Source organism: Hypomesus nipponensis, chromosome 23 (assembly GCF_054491055.1).
Source record: "Hypomesus nipponensis isolate SF chromosome 23, ASM5449105v1, whole genome shotgun sequence".
Lineage (NCBI taxonomy): Eukaryota > Metazoa > Chordata > Actinopteri > Osmeriformes > Osmeridae > Hypomesus > Hypomesus nipponensis.
The window spans coordinates 21,538,409-21,558,978 of record NC_140383.1 but is presented as its reverse complement, the minus strand read 5'-3'; the positions used below and the strand labels follow the sequence as shown (position 1 = coordinate 21,558,978).

General features: G+C 43.2%; 2 protein-coding genes across 2 annotated transcripts; both read left to right on the top strand.

Moving 5' to 3' along the window:
• Positions 1–75: 75 nt before the first annotated feature.
• On the top strand, positions 76–10,574 carry LOC146234868 (interleukin-1 receptor type 1-like). The gene is made up of 11 exons (XM_084689245.1): positions 76–148; positions 832–913; positions 3,472–3,685; positions 3,829–3,997; positions 6,198–6,348; positions 6,605–6,667; positions 6,774–6,903; positions 7,651–7,790; positions 8,139–8,285; positions 8,387–8,551; positions 8,675–10,574. The coding sequence occupies exons 2-11, from the start codon at positions 844–846 to the stop codon at positions 9,037–9,039; spliced, it is 1,614 nt and encodes a 537-aa protein (XP_084545371.1). The 5' UTR covers positions 76–148; positions 832–843; the 3' UTR covers positions 9,040–10,574.
• A 1,434-nt stretch (positions 10,575–12,008) lies between these two features.
• On the top strand, positions 12,009–20,570 carry LOC146234867 (interleukin-1 receptor-like 1). The gene is made up of 11 exons (XM_084689256.1): positions 12,009–12,133; positions 14,448–14,535; positions 14,686–14,941; positions 15,070–15,241; positions 15,458–15,608; positions 18,238–18,306; positions 18,398–18,521; positions 18,620–18,768; positions 18,857–18,994; positions 19,296–19,460; positions 19,874–20,570. Exons 1-11 carry the CDS (start codon positions 12,107–12,109, stop codon positions 20,281–20,283), a joined length of 1,749 nt encoding a protein of 582 aa, XP_084545382.1. The 5' UTR covers positions 12,009–12,106; the 3' UTR covers positions 20,284–20,570.

Sequence of the window (20,570 nt, the reverse complement as noted above, 5' to 3'; positions counted from 1 at the left end):
ATTGTGAAAGGTAGCCTACAACACCGGACGCTGATTTTAAACGTCAGCTTGATGTGGAACGTTGGGCGTCTATACCTTACACCACGGTTTCACAAGAGGATGGGAAACTCCGAAACCAAAGACGCTACCTAAAACGAATGTCATACAGGTACATTTTAGCTTGATCTGTTTGGATTATATAGGACTTTTTGGTGACTCCGCATGTTCCATTGACTGTAAACCTAGGCTAGTGTTTTTCACTAGAGTTCATCAGAAAGTATTTATTTGTGTTAAACAGGTGCGGTGTTTTGTTCGCTAAATAAAACACTACTGTATTTCAAGAGAGAGGTTCTTATGAACGCGGCGGTAGGCTACCACAAACTGACAGATAACAAACCAGATTCATTGTAGTAGTAGGCCTACATCTATTACCTCCTACACTGTATTTGGTGTACTGTATTTCAAACACTACTACTACTACTACTACTACTACTACTACTACTACTACTACTACTACTACTATACTATGCATCGAGTTATAGGATTAGGGTGATCATTGGATTTTCCTTAAGAACTTTCACAAATTATAACTTATTTGTTAGTACTTTTTCAGTAATGGCTTAAATTACAATACTTGAGTGGACAATAACTTGTTTGGAAAATAAGTCCGTCTTTTGCGGTTTCACTTCCCTTTGTTGTTGTTGGGAAGTCCTCGACATTGCTGAATATAAGTTAACTAACAGGAAATGTCCAAATCCTTCGGTAGCCTACACATGATCGAACACAGAACGTGTAGTCTTCATAATTAGACACAATAACAATGGTATCCGTTAATGTTGTCTCCTTCCACAGGAGTTGACTATAATGCAGGAGGTTTACATCGGCATTCTTTTTCTACTGATCCCGTCAATGATCCTGTCAACTCTTGAACACGGTAAGAAGTCTGGCAGAGAAAATGAAATAGTATACTCGGCTATAGCAGTCATAATTTAAACATTTTAAAAATACATTTTCACCAAAGGTCGAATCGTGTAGTAGGTTATTTGAATTTGTCAAACAGTGGGATGTTTTGCTAAAGGTACTATAGGCTTTTTTCTTGGGCTGTTTCCTGGAAGGTTGCAGGAATCTGAGGGTTGTTGTATTCTTATGTCTTCTTGCATGGTGACAATGGGAAGACATAAAATCAAAATATTGTATCCTTATTTTAGATTGTATAGTTGGTTAAGATGCTTCACAGCCCTAGATGTTTTTCTCTTAAACATTTTACTGATACTTTAGCCTCAGTTCTATAAATAAAAACGACTTTGTGGTCTTCCTTCATCCTGTCTCCAATCTCAAAATAGGTCAGAGACATGCAACACACACATTGTGCTGCCCTAACCTATTGGCCTCATTTTCATGAACCCAGATAAACCAGTTAAATGTCACCCACCCACATCTTGTAACTGCGAGGACATTTTCAAAAGTTCCAAAGACTCTGCCCTAGTCATGATACTGACGATCGACACAGCCTCCAGCTCCTGCCTCCACCAGAGAGGTTTATTAGCATGTGTTATCTGAGTTAATGCATGGTACAGTCCCACACTTTCTCCTCTCAGTGCATCTCTCTCGGACTGACACACGTCATTATTTCTCAACTGTAGTCAACTACAGAGATTTAGCCTAATCTTGTTTTGAATCTGCTATAGATGAGGTAATTGTGGTGTTACTCTATGTTAGCAGTGTTGGTGTATGTTCACACATTCGGGTTTCCTACAGTGTGCTTGGAAACCACCACCAAATTGTCTTGTATTGTAATATACTAGTACTGTGCTGTGCCTGTGATGCTCTCCCTTTGATGCTGCTTTATAACAAATGTTCACTTATTGATACTGAAAATTAAGTATCCACTTTATTTGATATTTGATATTGTCTTGCTGTTAGTTAGCTGGCTAGAATTTCACCTGTAAAGAAAACCCTTTAAAATAAGTTCATTCAGACTTTTGTGCTAGCATTGTCAGTTAGCAGTGCTCATCTGGCCATACATGGAGCCCCAGTTGTGGGGTAGGTTGTAACAATGGAACTCTTTTTATTTGGCACTAACTCACATAATCTGTGATTGTGTAGTAGATGTCCAAGTGAATTATATTTATAGAAGACAGATATGGGTAGTATGTATCAAAGTTTGAGAGACCTAGCACAAGCAATCACTGAATTACTGACGCTCAAAGAAAAAGTGTTACTTCCATCCCTGGTCTCCCCTACCCATCATCACGTGGTTCTGAAACACAGAGAAATGCTCCTAAATCATCCATTTCACACTAAATACATCGAAAAAGTGTGTTAATTGACCGAGGTGAAGTTAGTTTCATAGTCGGCATTCGTCTCACATTCGGAAGACGCTACTTTGCAGCGTTGCGTTAGGGACCGGGTGAAAACTACCCATACAATTTTGAAAAATTATGACTTTTCTAAAAATGTTATGAATATAAAACCTCAATCAGACACCAGAGTATTCTAACAATGTCTGGTATACTTCCACAGCCTTTACTTTTTCAATGACGTTTCAAATAAAATTATAGAAAATCACTAATCACTAAAATAGCTTAATCCTAGCTAATCTTAATAATTTTTTCAAAATTGTGTCACAAAATCTCAAATATACACCGGATTATTCTAATAATGTTCGGCCTACTTCCACACCCTTTACTTTTTCAATTACGTTTCAAACAAAATGCTAAGAAATCACTAATCTCTGAAAAATGCATGAAGTCCTCGCTAATCTTAACTTTTTCAGAATTGTACAGAAAAAACTTAAATATACACCAGATTATTCTAATAAAGTCTGGCCTACTTCAATTTTCAATAACGTTTTTAACAAAATTCCAATAAATTGCTCATCTGTGAAAATAGAATTAAATCCACGCTAATCTTAATATCTTTTTCAAAATTGTGTGCCAGTTTGTGAACTTTCTGAAGATTGTTTTGCACTGTGAATTTGCACTGTCAGTCCTGTTTTTGAATAAAGGGTCCTGTATGTAGACACATACAGGATACAATACTCTTTATATTATGTGCGCTGTAGCTAACCTTGACCAAAAGAGTTTCAGAAAGATCTCAAGAATAGTTTTATCACCATCCCCTCAGTCAAGGACTCAATCACTCACTCTTGCTGTCACATGATGTGTCTGGTACTGTCACTGTGGTGGGCTTTTTTCTGGTGCTGGTGCTGGTTTGCACACGCAGTTGCTGTTGTAGTTATTGGCTGTTGTTGCGTGCTATTTCCATTGTGTCTTACTGTAATTGTTCCCGTTTTATTGAAATCCCATTACGTTTTTAATTAAATATTGGTTAAATAACAGTAAAAACGTTGAATGTTTTATTCATGCGACAGACTTGAATTTCATAGGTCATTTCTTGGAAGTGTTATTGCAGTTGACTTCTCCTTTGTGTTGTCCTGTTGTCCCACATCATTAGCTGATATGAAGCTGCTCTGCTGCTTGTCTTCAACAGGCCACGAGGGGGCACTGGATAGCTACCATGCGACCTCAGGCCACTTCTTCCAGCTTTCATGTGCTGGCTGCAATGAGGGATGTGACAGTGTGAACTGGACGAGAGGGGGCAGTCTAGGCCCAGGGCTTCCCCTGGGAGTGGAGGTCAGACAAGGCTTGCTGTGGTTCCTACCCGCCCAGTACGACCATGGTGGACTGTACACCTGTAAGGCCAGGTGAGAATGTACTAGCAGAGAACCAACAGCTTCAACCACATTTAAACCTACACTGCCAACATCATTACGGTTTCTGAGTAGTTTGAATGCATTTCAAGGGGTCAAATTGGATTCATTAATCCTTCTTGTATCTGTAATAGCAGGAACGACAATGAATCCTGGGAAAATGAGTTTTCTGTGTCTGTGGAACAAGGACCATGCCCTGTGCCTGACGAGAACCGGTCTCTAACCCAGGGGAAAAACGATTACATCCCCTGCAAGCAGGACCATGTCTTCATCCTGGACAGCAAAGCACGCATAAGGTGGTTTAAGGTAGGAGTTAAATCTGGCAACCCTTTAACTGTTGCCAACTAGAACACGATGGGTAATTAATAACATGTTTCACAGAGAGTCACTTACAGGGCTGTCAAACTCAGTTTAGTTCATATAGCCAACTTGATATCGTGTGCAGAACCAGTGAAACAACACTCCCTGTTTTCCCTTTCTTTAAATGTAAAGAACATTCTCAGGGAGTGGGACTCAGGTGGCTGAGCGGTGAGGGACTTGGGCTAGTAATCAGAAGGTTGTCAGTTCGATTCCTGGCTGTGTGACGTTGGCACTATACCCTACTTGCCTCGGGGGGAATGTTACTGTAAGTCGCTCTGTCTGCTAAATGACTCAATGTAAATGGAAATGAATGGACCATCCATTTACAAACCAGAAGATGAACATCCTGAGACTTCTTAAAATGTTAACTTTCATGCCTAATATATCCCACCCAGGATATGTCTGGCAGACAGGTGCCATTATAAAGAGAAAATCAGTGTTATTCACTTCACCTGTCAGTGGTCATAATGTTATGATTGGTGTATACTATAGCATATAGTATATTATATGTACTATACAGAATTTAACTAGTTTTTTTTTTAGCATTTAACTTGCAATACATAAATGTCTTGTCATCATGTCTTTAAACATGACCACAATAAGTAGTCAGTTGTTTTTCAGAGAAACTGGCAGGGTCGAAAAGCTTATGAAGCAGTATTTTCATGGAAGTAGGTTGTGGGAACCAGCTTACTTGTAGCCCACATGTGGTTTGGCTGTGATTAGTCACTTTCTAAGTTACATGACTTTTCAAGACTATTGTTGTATTGTTATCATTTATTTTATTGTAATAACCTATTGTTAAGCATGGTATCTCTTTATGTTGGTGTTTTATATAATTGGGATAGGTCTCTTTTATTTATGGAAGTGTTTACGCTTATGTGGACTGTCAGTTTAAGAAGGAAATGGTTCGCTCCTGTCCCTGGTTTGTTTGGTCACATTTTGGCTAGTTTGGAGTTGCACAGTTTGAGTACTTACATTTATTCATTTAGCAGACGCTTTTATCCAAAGCGACTTCCAAGAGAGAGCTTTACAAAAGTACTTGTTTGTATCCTAGCTTAGATCTCTGAATATGTGTAAAGTACTTGGATTCCTTGAACCCAATTTGTTTGACACATCTTAAGACTGTGGAGGTATAATTTAAAAGAAACTCACTGCACACGATTAACGTGTGCAGCCACTGCTTAGAGTTGCTAAACTTCCCTCAAACAGACTATGAACAAATCATGAATAGCATTTTATTGAAAACTCAGAATGAATGACTTCTCTCTATTTTTCACACTTTGCCATGTCATCTAGTGGGTGGGACCATGTGGTGGGCCAGTTGTGGTGGGCCGTATGTTTGACTGCACTTAGTATAGCCTACTGTCCTGATCTACACTGTCAAGCTATTCATATTGACACATTTTTTGTCTTTGTCTTTTTAAACAATGTCTTGTTTTTCAAGACATTGTACTTATTACTCATTATACCTTTCATATACCTTTTATAGTACCTCTCAAGTTACAGGAACCCTTTCCAAAACCATCCCCTAGGTTGGAAATCCCCCTCTCTCACTCACACACGACTACAGAAATTAAAGTGACACAAAACACCTACAGAGAACCACAAATGCACAGCATAGTTTCTACCCAAGACTTTCCATAAATACAGCTCTGGAATTTATTTTACGACGACTGCACCTTTTTCTTAAAAAAAAAAAAAGTTGAGGACAATTGTGAGTGAGGAACTGAAGGGTAAAATCTAAGAGGCCACTGCAAATTTTACCCTTCAGTTCCTCAAAATTGTCCTTCTCTACTTTATTTTATTAAATGAAAGAAAAAGGTGCAGTGGTCTCTCAATTCTTTCCAGAGCTTTATATCCACCACAGTACATCATCCACATGACCAACGTTTTTTTTAGGTTAGATTGTAAATTATGACTACTTGTATTTTATATTTTATTTTGTATTCTCCTTAGTATTAGCTACAATTTGCTCCTTTTGTATAGTTAGTCCACATATTTAAGTTTCAATATTCCTATATGTTTAATGTATGCACTTCCCTGCCAAAGTGAATTCCTTGTTTGTGCAAACATTCATGGCGAATAAAATCTTTGAAATATTTCTTCAGATCCTTTCTGTACTTTCTCCTTGTTTTTGACTGGTCAGAACTGCAGGCCAGTGGATGTTTCTGAAGATGTGCTGAGAGTCCCGGACGTGTCACAAGAGGCTGCTGGAGTGTACACCTGCATGGTGGACTTCTCTCTGGAGGGCCACAACTACAATGCCTCCAGAAGCATGAGACTCTCTGTTACCCATGGTAACGCACGCTTAACAACTTTGACTGAGACTTAACTGAACAAATGTCATTAATCTTATCCATTTCGAATTTCAGTGGTAGTATTAGAGAGAGATACTTTATGGTTACTGTTAATTCAATTTAAACTCCTGTGTGTATAATGTGTGTGTTAGTGTGTCTGTCTAAATTAAGTTATGTTCGAAGCTGTATGTTTACTCTTAATCCTGTTCAAACTCCTAACTATATCAACATTGTGTGCGTGTGTGTGTCTGTCTAGCTGAAGTTCTTCAGATGCCTAAGGTGACCTACCCCAGGCAGGAAATGATCACAGTTGAACCAGGCTAGTACTGATTACTAACACACCTTGCTGAAGCTTCAGAGACTCGAAGCGTGTTGTGTCTGGGCATCTTGTAAAGGACGTCTGTGTGTTGCTGTGTTGGTTCCAGGTTCCAGTCTGCAGCTAACCTGCTCTGCCTGGGTCGGTGCTGGTGAAGATGTGGAGAGTAGCCATGGTTACTGGAATATCAATGGCAAACACATTGACGAGTTTCAACAGCTCAGAGACTCCTGGGATTTGTGAGTTGTCTTTATGTGCGGCAGTGTTTGGGTGTTGTGAGTGAGTAGCAAACTTCACAGTGAACAGTTGTGTGAAGCAGCATCTAGTCTTGGTGTCGGCAATTTTTGTGATGTCGAGCCATTTTAATCAAATAGGGTACATTGGGAGCCCCAGTGGGTGAAAAACTAGTTTTGAGTTTAAGAAAAACACAGATATCAACAATGTTTTGCCATCCATTGATTCAAAATGATAATCACAACAAAAATGTTTTCTAGTTGGCAGCTTATGTATTGTAGTATAGGTATGTACATGAGGAACAGATTTACCTCTGGTGGCCATTGCCTTCTGTCTGGCATCTCCAGTTACTTTTCACTGTAAGAGTCAGGTGGCTGAGCGGGTAGAGCATCGGGCTAGTAATCTGAAGGTTTCCAGTTTGATTCCCGGCCGGTGCACATGTCGTTGGGCAAGGCACTTCACCCTGCTTGCCTCGGGGAGAATCTCCCTGTACTTACTGTGAGTTGCTCTGGATAAGAGCATCTGCTAAATTACTAAATGTAATCGATCCGGCAACCGGGGAATCGATCCGGCAACCTCCTGATTACTAGCTCGATTCCCTCACCGCTCAGCCATCTGACTCCCTAACACTAATACTTACCATAAATTGTAGAACTAATCCCCAAATTGTGTGGGAGCCACACGAATGGTGAAGGAGCCACATGTGGCTTCTGAGCCAGGCAGTGACTGGTCTGTGATGTCCTGGTCCCCAGTGTTTACGAGGGGGCAAATGTCTACCTCCAGTCCACACTCAACATCTCCGAGGTCCTGGTGGACTTCCTGGGCGTTGAGCTGAAATGCGTGGTCATCAACCCCCTGGGCAAGGATACTGGCGTGCTGCAGCTACAGCCTGGTAATCACCATGCACCCACGCATGCCCATACACACACAAACAAACCTTGAACACACACCTTACACACACACCAGCTACACACACATACACGTGCATGCTCACATGAATACACACATACACATGCAATACACACACACATATACAACACACACACATGTGGCTGACTTGTAAAGTCCCTACAGTAGGGATTGGATCTACGGATGCTATTCCAAAATGACAAGTCCACTAAAAGATTAAAGTTGGTTGGGTAATGGTTTTTATGTAACAAACATCCAGATTTTGGTTCAAAACTATTTTAAAAATTGACTCACTTTTGTCTCCCGCTTTTTGGATGTCTTCAACATGTAGCCGATCACAGGTTCTTCAACATTGGTGTGAGCCTGCCTCTGGTCTTACCTGTGGTCTTCTTGGCCGTGGTCTTTGGCTTCCTGTTCAAGGTGGACCTGGTGCTGGTCTACAGGAAACTGCGCCCCCGTGTGTTCAGGAGGATGAGAAGTGAGAAAACAAGCTTGGTTTATCTGTTCCTTTTAAAGAGGATGTTGTCTTTTCAAGGTCAAGTCTACATTCCGTTCCCTGTCCTCTTCTCTCCTCTGCAGCTCCAGATGGAAAGCTCTTTGATGCCTTTGTGAGTTATCTCCATGGCGATGCAATGTGTTCGTCCAGGGCGATGACCTTTGCCCTGCGCATGCTGCCTGAAGTCCTGGAGAAACAGCACGGGTACACGCTGTACGTCATAGGACGAGATGACACCCCTGGGGAAGGTGCACACACACACACACACATAAACACTTAGAATAGAACTTGCATTCCAAGTATCAAATAAGAAATACCCTATTTGGCCCAAGTACAACCTAGTGATGCCCCATGTCCACAATCCTCCACAGCAATGCACGACGCGGTTGCCCAGGCGATGGAGAGAAGCCGCAGACTTATCATCGTCCTGTCAGGGAGCAGCATCTCCAGCGTGGAGCAGAAGTCACTATGGCAACAGGACTATGACCAGAGGATGGGTCTGCACCAGGCCCTGGTCCACAGCAGCCTCAGGGTGATCCTGGTGGAGGCTGACGCCCAGGTGGACTACTCTGCCCTGCCCGAGTCCCTGAGATACATCCACATGAAGCAGGGGGCTCTGAGGTGGAAGCCCAGCCCTGCAGGCAGCCCCACGGCGCCCCCCAGTGGACGCTTCTGGAAATGTCTAAGATATCACATGCCCTCTGAGCCTGGAGAGAGCACCCTGGGGACAGTCTGAGGGCCGGCCCCTCTCTCCCTCTCTTGCCCAGCCCCTCTCTGTCTCTCTTTCTCTCCATCTCTCACATCCCCACACTCCATCTTCCCTCTCTCTCTCTCTCTCTCTCTCTCTCTCTCTCTCTCTCGCTCTCTCTCTCTCTCTCTCTCTCTCTCTCACATTCCTTCTCTCTCCCTCTCTCATCCAGCTTCTCTCTCACTCTCTCTTTTTCCCAACATATTCCCTCTGTCCCTCTATTTTTCTCTCTCTCTCTTACCCGACTTTTCTCTCTCTCTCTCCCACCCAGCCTGTCTCCCTCTCTCACCCAGCTCAGGGATATCAAAGTAATTAGTCAGGGGACGCGTCTGGTCTCAAGCCATTTTCCTCGCCTGCTTAGCCTTGTTGGCAGCATTGGGGTTTGAGTCATTGTATTTCCCTGCTACTGATCCCTAACCTGCTGTGCCGTGATGGGGTTTGAGTCATTGTATTTCCCTGCTACTGATCCCTAACCTGCTGTGCCGTGATGGGGTTTGAGTCATTGTATTTCCCTGCTACTGATCCCTAACCTGCTGTGCCGTGATGGGGTTTGAGTCATTGTATTTCCCTGCTACTGATCCCTAACCTGCTGTGCCGTGATGGGGTTTGAGTCATTGTATTTTCAAAGAAAAGAAACATGTAGCTCTATCAGCTGACATGATCATGACAAAGTCTGACATGAAGGATTTATACTGAGCTCTAATTATAACTTAAAATATCTTTGTTGCAGAATAATAAGTGGATGTTCTGTACGTTTACATTTGTATGTATTCATCAAATGTGAAGTGTACTTGTATTTGAATGTGAAATTGTTATTGTATTATGATAGCAATGTGAATTTATGTAGATGTATTGTCTATGAAGTCTGACTACTGAAGTTCCCATAATGTTATTTAAAAACGTTTTTCTTATCTTTATTACACGGCTGTTCTTAATGCTGTAGAATGCTCCGTTCACTTGAATGGGGCTTCCCAACGTCCTGTGGTGAACAATTTTCTCATATTTGTCCGTTGCTATGCATATTTGACGCTGTCAAAGGAAGTGGCCTTTTTGCCTCGGATTCACGTCTTTTGTAGCACTCCACAAGTAGTCCGGTAACTTTTCAACCCCAGCGTACTGCGTTGCTTAGCAACGTCAGCTGATTTGAAGCCTAAAGAATGTTCAAAGTCTGAGAAGTTCAAGGTCCTTGGCGAACTATTTCTCTGCTGATCAACAATACAAATGGTAACAAATACATTGTAAAAAGACACACTGTGTCAAGTTATTTTTGTTGGCAAGTAGCCGTGTAAATAAGCGGGATAAAGTATAGAATTTTTGACCCAAAAGTTTAGATGTATAGAATTTTTGACCCAAAATCAAACACTGTGGTCAAAACCATATCATCTGTCATAGAAACCAAACTTTGCATTCAAAATACACACCAAGCCCTCAAATAAATTCAACTTTCTGAATACCCTTTACACACTGCTGTCACTGTGTCAAGGGTTTAGGAAACATGTTAAAAGTATTGACAAAATGTTCATAGCGATTGTAAAATACTGTTAAGTGAAAGGTGTTTAGACTTTTGCAAAGAATTGTGAATGAACCTGAGTAATGTGTCAAAAAGGGTAAATTGTGTTTTAAGAGTGGGGTACATGGTCTTTCTAATGGGAATTGGCAAATAGTTTTGTGAGGATGGCTTACACATACAATTTTTGTGTGTTAGCAATCAAGAAAAACTATATCTGACTTTCTGAACAATCAGTTTCCACAATCAGGTTGTGTTGAACAGGATAGGTGACGCTAGCAGATTGACAGATTAACATCCTTCAAACAACATTTCCGGTGATAAAGTTTACTAGAACATAATTGAACATTACTGTTACTTTATTATTATGGTTTAACAAATCTGTCAGTACTAGGCTAAAGCTTTAAAGATTTAAATACTTAAATCCAGCTGTTTGTTGCTATGTTGAAACGTTTAGTACTACTGTGTTGTAATACAATGGAATTACTCGGTTATTACTATGTGAAAGCTTTCGTACACACATTTCCTCCTTTACAATAAGAGTATTTGTGTTTGTTTGGATTGTAGGATGGTTATTGTACAAGGTTCTGTCCCCTAGTGAATTAAGACTGCTTTTAAATATATCAGTTTGTCCTTATGTGAACCAGGCTGATCTGGGAGGGATCCTTGAGAGAAGGATTGACGTTGGAAAAACATAGTATCCATCTAAATGGAAAGTTATGGAACAAGTGTTCATACCCTGAACTTTCCCCCGGGCATTGGAGGCTGGGGGAAACTTATATAACTGATATAACTGATGGAAAGTAATAAGGAACTCATGAGCTCTATTCAAGAACCAAATTAGGGTTCTGTAGGAGAACCTTCTGTCTCCTCTCATAGACTAGGTTAGAGAGACCATGGTACAGTATGCCAGTGAGCTGGATGGCCTGGTATTGAAGGCATCTCTAAAGCTGCTGTTCACCAACAACAATGTAGAGAGACGGCTGTTCACTAACAGCAACGTAGGGCTGTTTGGATTACATGTGGATGTTTGGATTCTGTGTGTACTGTATTTGTGTGTCCCTATGTGTGTTTAGTTTGTGGGTTGTTTGCAGCTGCACATTCTGACTACCATGTAGATTTATATCTGATGTTAGAGTCTACAGAATGCACCCACCCTCTCTATAATAATTAGACCAAATGAAGCACAGAGCACTAGCCTGGCTGCCAGCCCAACTTAGCCCCGCCAACAAAAACATTTGGTTGGGGAGTTGGGTCTGGAGTGGCTTGTATTGGGGACAAACTATATAACAGATGATCAACAGTAACGTAATCAACAACGTCACGAAAGAGCGCTTGGGTTAATTTGTTTTCAACAAACGACATATTACGTTGCTCTGATTGGTTGTAGGTCTATCCAATTGAGCGTAGAGGCATTTGTTTTACGAGTTCGGTTGAAACACGCCACATAGTCAAAGCCCAACGGAGAGTTATCAGACTCATATTCTGACAAGAATTATGAGTATGACAACGTCAGGCTAACAGAGCACAGTTAACAAGAAGCAATTTATGTTGTTTGCCAAGGTTGCATATAAAGTGAGTATTGCTTTTTTATGTCCTGGTTATAGAGATTTTTTTTTATGGATATTAAGACCTCTCAATTTAAAGCTTTTTACTGAACTTGAACTATAGCAAACGCTTAATGATATCACCGCTGACAGAACGTTTAAGTATAAGTTCTTAAAACTCAAAGAAATCTGAATCTTTTCAACATAATTCTCCTCATGTGTATCTTGGTAAGGCATTTCAGTCCACCATGTAGCATATTTCAGGCTATCCAGTACTGTATCTATGCTTTTAACAGAGACACTATTATATATACTATAATTTAATTAAAAGCTAGAAGTTCAACCCTCCTGTGTTCTTCAAATGTACTAACATTTTTAATAATTGACCCGAGCAATGTAAACCTCCAGACGATGATTATGCTAAAAATTATGTGTCAGGTATTTGTTTTTGTCAGGTACTGTCGGGTACTGTTAGGTCCTGTGTCCTTGTTAACTACCCATGTAGCCCTTAAAATAACTTAACTCCAACTCCCTCCTTACATTTCCATTATACCTATCACACAAATATGAGAAAATATGAAAATCACCATAACGTATGGAACTGTTAGGTTGGGGACCTAAAGCAGTTTTTGAAGATTATGAAATTGTATGTTCTCATCTCAAGATCATCCAAAACAAATGTGTGTAAAATGTTTACATGTCTTTTATGTTTGATAAATGTAAGACATCCTCAGGTCAAATTGACCACAAAGAAGCATCTAATCATGTTCATTTTATGTTTACCCAGTCATTAAAACTGCACTAGGTCATATTATAAAATAAGTTCTGGTATGAGAACCAGCTCCCCCAATTATTGTCTGAACTTCCTGACTTTCCTCCAACCCACTGTTGATTGACAGTAATTTCACAAAATAAGCCAATGGCAAAAGGCCACCTCGATGATAGTGATTAGCTGGAACTAAATTACTGGAACCTAATTGGCTTGAAAGTAGTGGACCACTGAATGTTTAAAATTTGACATTTCTCTTGCACTTAGCTGTCTGTGTTGCTAAAATACTTTCAGATGGCCTTGGTAGCTTATACAATACATTTAGGTTGATAAAACTTGTCTGAACTGGAACAAACTATTTTACCTTTACATAAGGAATATTCAGATATTAAGTAAAATTTATTCGGAGATGTGAAACATTCAATGTGATCAAATATATAGCCTGGTTTAAAAGGTCCAAGACATAAGGCCTGTCATGGATAATTTTGCTGTTATTTACAAACGGAGACAATTTGAAAGCATGACCAATAGAAAATTCTGCATGAATATCATAAACATAAAGAGCAGATTAGCTCCAGTGATTCCTGGAAGAAAATGGCATTGCAGCATCCAGGCAAGTAAATGAAAGTACAAGGTACAAAGGTTTCCAAGTGTAAGTTTGTTCCTTCATGTTCTTGTCCCTAAACTTTGTTGTTTTTTGCTACAACGCAAAAAGCAGCAGTTTGTAACCGTGTACTTTAGTTGCAGTTTTTTTTGTTAGTTACTATACCTTCATTCTTTTGATCCTCTCCTATGTTTGGGTCCTCTTGTTCTGCACCTCCCTGACAACCCTCTCCCCTCACTTCCACTCACCTCACCTCACCTCCCCCGTCACCTCTCCCCTGACCTCACCTCCCCCTCACCTCACCTCCCCCCTCACCCCTCCACTCATCCCTCACCTCACCTCTCCCATCATCCCTCATCTCTCCTCTCACCTCACCTCCCCCCTCACCTCACCTCCCCCCTCACCCCTCCACTCATCCCTCACCTCACCTCTCCCATCATCCCTCATCTCTCCTCTCACCTCACCTCCCCCCTCACCTCACCTCCCCCCTCACCTCTCCCCTCACCTCACCTCCCCCTCACCTCACCTCCCCCCTCACCTCACCTCTCCCCTCACCTCCCCCCTCACCTCTCACCTCCCCCCTCACCCCTCCACTCATCCCTCACCTCACCTCTCCCCTCATCCCTCATCCGTCATCTCTCACCTCACCTCCCACCTCACCCCTCCACTCATCCCTCACCTCTCCCCTCATCCCTCATCTCTCCTCTCACCTCACCTCCTCCTCACCTCACCTCCCCCCTCACCTCTCCCCTCACCTCACCTCCCCCTCAGCTCACCTCCCCCCTCACCTCTCCCCTCACCTCACCTCCCCCTCACCTCACCTCCCCCCTCACCTCACCCCTCACCTCCCCCCTCACCTCTCCCCTCACCTCCCCCCTCACCTCACCTCTCCCCTCACCTCACCTCCCCCCTCACCTCACCTCCCCCCTCACCTCACATATCCCCTCACATCTCCCCTCTCCTCCGCAGCCCAGAGAGATGTCTGTCCCCATACGAGCATATCTGCTGCTGGCCCTGGCCTGGGTTTCAACCTGTGGAGAAGTTACCGAACCTCCAGGTACCTCGCTACATCACACACACTCACAAGGCTACATCTCACACTCACAGCCCTACGTCACCCCCACTAGGAAAGTACATGTGCTGCACAAACACGTATTGTGTTAAATAATGGAGAAGGTCTTTTTCTGTGGTTCACCCTCTGGTCCAGATGAATCCCCGAAAGAATTGTCCTGGTGCCTGCTGGAGGATGAGTGGGACCGGCTGCAGGTGCTGGAGGGGGAGGGTCTTCGTCTGCATGCCAAGGTGTCCAATGACGTCCTGGCCAACGTGACGGATCCCCGGTGGTACCGCGACAGCACCGAGGAGATCTCCTCCTCCGAGGGCCAGCGTGTGCATCAGCACGGCTCTCTTCTCCTCTTCCTCCCCCTCCTCCTCAATGACTCGGAACACTATTACAGCTATGGGTGACCAAGACGACCCCGGCACGACATCCTGTACTTTTTCTAGCCAATGCATGTCTTTGTCTTACCGTGCTAAGACGTGCTTGTGTGTGTGTGTGTCTTTGTGCCTCTGTGCTCTGTGCCGTCTCCAGGAGGGCTTCACCGGACAGATGCTTCTTGTCTGTAACTAAGGTGATCGTTTTACCCACCGAGCCGCGTCCCCGTGTCTTGTTTAGGCCCATCTCCGAGTCGTCGGTCAACATTGACATCAAATGGCCCAACTACAGACTTGGGGAGTGTGAAGGAAACTTCAGCTGGTATAAGGTACGTCCCCTTGGGCTGGTTAGTTAATATGGTTGGTGAACTGTATAGTTGACTGGTTGACTGATTAGTTGGTTGAGTAGTTGGTTGGCTTGTTGAGTAGATTGTACAACGGGATTACTGGTTGGCTTGTTGGCGCTATTTGGTGGGATGACTGGTAAATTGGTTGACAAGTTCATTGGATGATCGAGCAACTGCTGTTTCCTTTTTGTTTTTCAGAACTTACGTCTCCTTCCATCTGAGAAAAGCAGCTTGCTGTGGGTGCGCAATGCCACCAAGGCTGACGAGGCCAACTACACGTGCGTGTGTACCTGGACACACAACCAGAAGGTGTACAACAGCTCTGCGTCCAGGTGGCTGAATGTCAGAGGTAACACAGGATACTAACTATACACAAAGATGGGGGCTAAGCTGTGGAGGGTGTTCAAAAGAAAACTTTGATTGGACTTTTCCATTTGAAACAAAGACAGCCTTTTAAAAATCAACATCAGTAGGCGAACATTACAACACTAGACAAACACACACACACACACACACAAAACCCAGCTAATTTCAATAACAGACAGTTATGCAAAAAGCACACTCGAGTCCCGTGCAATTGGTGCAAATTATCCTTGTTCGGGTAAATCCACCTAACAAATCAGTTGAAATTTCAGGGCCCAGGTGGTTTAGGAATTGATTTCATACCTTGTAAAACCGATGTAGTACACATGAAGATAAGAATATTTTTTACTGTTTATAAAGTTGTCACCCAGGCAACGCTTGACATTAACATTTTTGCTCACCAGCCACTGTGGCTAGTGGTTTTCCAAAGTTACTATCCACTCAGCAATTTCACTAGCCACAATTTTGTTGTTGGGAGATTACATTTTATTGAATTAAAGTTGACTCCGGTTTGCTACAATTTACTTGAGGAACTAGATTTACAATCCTTTCAAATGTAAATGACCATTGTAAACACTCAAAATCACGACAACATCAAGTGTGAGGGCCACTCTATACCTTCAAAAGCTTTTTCAGCATCTAGGGTGAGTACCAGCCCATCTTAATTTATTTGCTGGAATGCCAGAATTGCAGTAAGAAATTGTCTAACATTATCACATAACTGACTTCCTCCAATAAACCAGTTTGATTGCCGTTAATGATTAAGGGCAGGATAAGCTTCAATCGGATATCCAAAGTGTGTGACATTGTTTTCTGGTCCACATACATGAGTGCTATTGGCTTGTATGATGAACTGGAATCTGGGGGCTTCCTTTTGTAAACCATGTGTTAAATATTTGCTGGCTGCAGTGACTGAGGAAGACGCAGAGAGCCATAAACATAAATCATAAAACATCTCAAGTAACTCTTCATAAAACTCATTGCAAAATCCATTAGGCCCAGGGGCATTCTCATTTGGTAAAATTTGAATAGTGTGCAATACGTCTTCTGGCATGATAAGCGCACTGAGAAGGGACCCTCATCTAACAATAATCATTGGTTAATTCATATCAGCAAATAAATAGTTAATTGAAGCACATCTTGTGTTTGTTCTGATGCAAACACATTCAGATATCATTTATGCTTCTCAGATTCTAAACTTGATTTCCATTTGCAATTGATGAGATATACTGGAACTCAGTTTCCTTTCTAGAAAGATAAGAGGTATCTGTAATACCGCCTATATATATATATATATATATATATATATATATATATATATATATAATCCTCAAAAAAAGATTTGAAACGTTATTTTGGCCGATTATTTCTCCCCTTCAATGATACCAATTGGTATTGTATTTGATATATTGTTGGAAAGCCTGATTAGTCACCTTTACAACGACGTACAAATTGTAAGGATTGTAAGCAACACAACTAACTGTGTGGGTACAAAAATGGGCCAAAATCCTCTGCAATATTCTTCTGTTGGTATTCATTCTCGTTTTGTGCTTCAAGTTGAATCAGCTTGGGCATGCTGTATGTGCCAGAGTGACCAACGCAAACATGTTGGCTGACTTGCGACAAATCCTGGTTGAGGAATGGGATACCATCCCACAGCAGTGTGTGACCAGGCTGGTGACCAGCATGAGGAGGTGCCAAGCTGTTGTGGCTGTGTATGGATCTTCCACACGTTACTGAGGTCCCTGACAGTGTAAATGAATAAAGTTTAGAAAAGGCCAATATGTGTTGTTCTTATCTTATTACTGTGGGAGAGTGCAATTATCCAATCCACCAAGCTACTCAAAACGAGAGTGAATACCAACAGAAGAATATTGCAGGGGATTTTGGCACATTTCTTTGAGCCGCTACCCACACGGTTAGCTGTGTTGCTCATTCCACTGATGCACAATCCTTGCAAGTTGTACCTCGTTGTAAAGGTGACTAATCAGGCTTCCCAATGATATAAAATACAACACCAATTGGTATTATTGAAGGGGAGAAATAATCGATTGGTTTCCGAACTTTTTTTGAGGGGTTTATGTATGTATGTATGTATGTATGTATGTATGTATGTATGTATGTATGTATGTATGTATGTATGTTTGTATGTATGTATGTATGTATGTGTCTCCTTGCATAGGCCTTAGATGTCTCCATAGAAGTAAGAGGACATCTGAACACAGTCAATTTATTGAGAAAAGGATATAAATTCAGAGCTGAATAGAAAGTATATTCCTTGGATCTTTAAAGGAAAGCAAGTGGGGAGATCTATCAGTAATGGAGTTACAGTAACAGTTACAGCCCTAGAACTATTATTGTTTGGAGATTCAGCCCTTTACCAAGCCTGTGGGTAAATATAAGGATCTTTAAACCAATAATGTGGGAGTTCACTTGGGCAACGTCATCTTTCTTCCCCTTGTTAAGGCTGTGTTGAGTAGAGAGAGTTGAGTCGGCTGTGTTGAGTAGGGAGAGTTGAGTAGGGAGAGTTGAGTAGGCTGTGTTGAGAAGACTGTTGAGTAGGCTGTCTTGAGAAGTCTGTTGGGAAGGACATGTGGTGTGTGTTCTTCCTCCAGAACCCTTGGCATACTATCCACCAATCATCAACACCCCAGCCAACGTATCCACGGAGACGGCAGTGATGGGTGAGCCCGACACTTGGGCATGGGCAGAATATTATTCCTGGCCCACGGAAAAAGTGGGCAATCTTCATCATGTAGTTTTGTATTATGCCAGGCTCCATTAAGACTCTGACCTGCTCTGCGCATTGTGGAACAAACATTAAAAATTGTTGGGTGAGGTGGAACGTGAATGGACAGAAGGCTGACGACTTGGAGGGCTACAGTCAAAACCTCACCAGGTCCACACACAAACACACACACACATACATTATATTATCCTTGTACGTATCTCATGTTTGCTGATGAACTCACTGATATGTTTTTTCTACATATATAGCGAGTATGTAACTACCAAGAAGCTGTATATCTTCAAGTCTGTCTTAACCATAGACAGAGTTTCTGTCAAGGACTTCCACTCAACGTTTGAATGCAACGCCATGACCGACCAGAGCAATACAGTTGCTGTTCTGTTTCTCAAGCCTGAAGGTCTGCAAATACGGTCACACACACACACTTACAAACTTGAACACCCTCAGTAATCTCGCTAATTCCCTCCTGCTGTCTTGCCCCTCAGCCTCCCTGTTGCTCCCCCTAGTGGGGGGAGTGTGTGTCCTGCTGCTGGCCCTGCTGGCTGCACTGGCCGTCCGACACTTTGCCATCGACCTGGCTCTCTTTTTCAGATGGCTGCTGCGCTCCTACAGCCGTCCTGAAGGTGAGCACTGTCAGATGCTACAGGACTATACACAGAACACAGCAGGTGGCTGCGTGCGGGTTTCATCTCGCCACAAGGGGGCACTCTAACCCTGAACAGCGCAGAGCTCTTTGTGTTTGTTCACCTCTGATTCCACACACTTTCGAAGACAAAAAAAGACTGTACTCGCGAAGAAAACATCAAATGAAGAAAAATTGAATAGAGCAGTTTCTTTTGTATGGTACGGTCGGGCATCCGTGTGTGTGCGGTAGAGCAGTTCTTTGTGTGTGCGGTAGAGCATCTCTTTGTGTGTGTTCTGCAGATGGGAAGGTATATGATGCATATGTGGCGTACCAGCGCCAGGGACTAGACCAGGCCACGGAGGAGAGACTGGGCCTGTTCGTCACTGGTGTTCTGCCCTATGTCCTGGAGAACCAGTGTGGCCTCCGCCTCTTCATCCACGGCAGAGACAACCTGCCAGGAGAAGGTGAGATACTGTTCAGGGTTAGAGGGTGTGCCGGTTGGGGTTAGAGGTCGACTAGGGAAGGTTATTCTAGGGGTGGGGTAAGTGCAGTGCCAACCTGACAGATGTGAGAAAAACACAGACACAATCCTGTTTCTCTGCTTGCACACTCTCCATCTTCTTCATCTCTTCCCTCCTCCCTGACCCCTCCCCTCTCCCCTACTGCATCTTCTGTCCTCCCCCTCTCCTTCACCCTTTTTCTCCTCCTCCCCTGCCCCCTCCTTCTCCTCCCATATCCTCCTTCTCCTCCTGCCCTCTTCCTATTCTCCATCCCCTCCTCTTCTCCTCCACCTCTCCTCTTCCCGTTCCCCTACTCACCATCTCCATCCCCTGCCGGCCCCGCCCCCGCCCCCGGCCCCGCCCCCTCCCCTTCCCAGACTGCATGGAGCTGGCGGAGAGGTGCATACGGCTGAGCAGGAGGCTGATGGTCATCCTCACTCCGACCTCCGGGTCAGGGTCGGGGTCAGAGGTCAAAGGTCCGGGTGCTGCGCAGCAGTACGACTGGCAGCTGGGGCTTCACCATGCCCTGATGCAGAGTGGGGTGACTGTGATCCTGATTCAGCTGGGGGACGTGAGCTACACACACCTGCCCCCCACCCTGCAGCTGCTGATCCGCAGCAGCGCCCCCCTCAGGTGGAGTGAGGCAGCACGGGGCGCTACCATGGCTACATCGGCCTTTTGGAAGCGGGTGAGGTACCTGATGCCCAGTGCTGCACCAGCCAGCAGGCAGGGACACCAGCAGGGACACCAGCCATCAGAGATACTCTTCCTGACTGACAGACCCTGATCCAGAGTCACCAGCCATTCACCAGCCATTCACCAGCCAACCGTTTTTACAAAACGAACACACACACACACGCATTCCTGCCAGCATACACAACTACAATTACAGCTGCTCCCCTCTCATTGTGCCTGACTAAGCAATTACGCCTGAACCAACACAGGTAAATGTCACAGATTACATTCAAATGTTCCTTGTCACCTACTGGAGGAACCTGCAACAGCGTCAACGTGAGCCTTCATACTGCATCTGCTGCTTCTCTGGAACTCTGTTAATGATGTCTGGAAATAAAG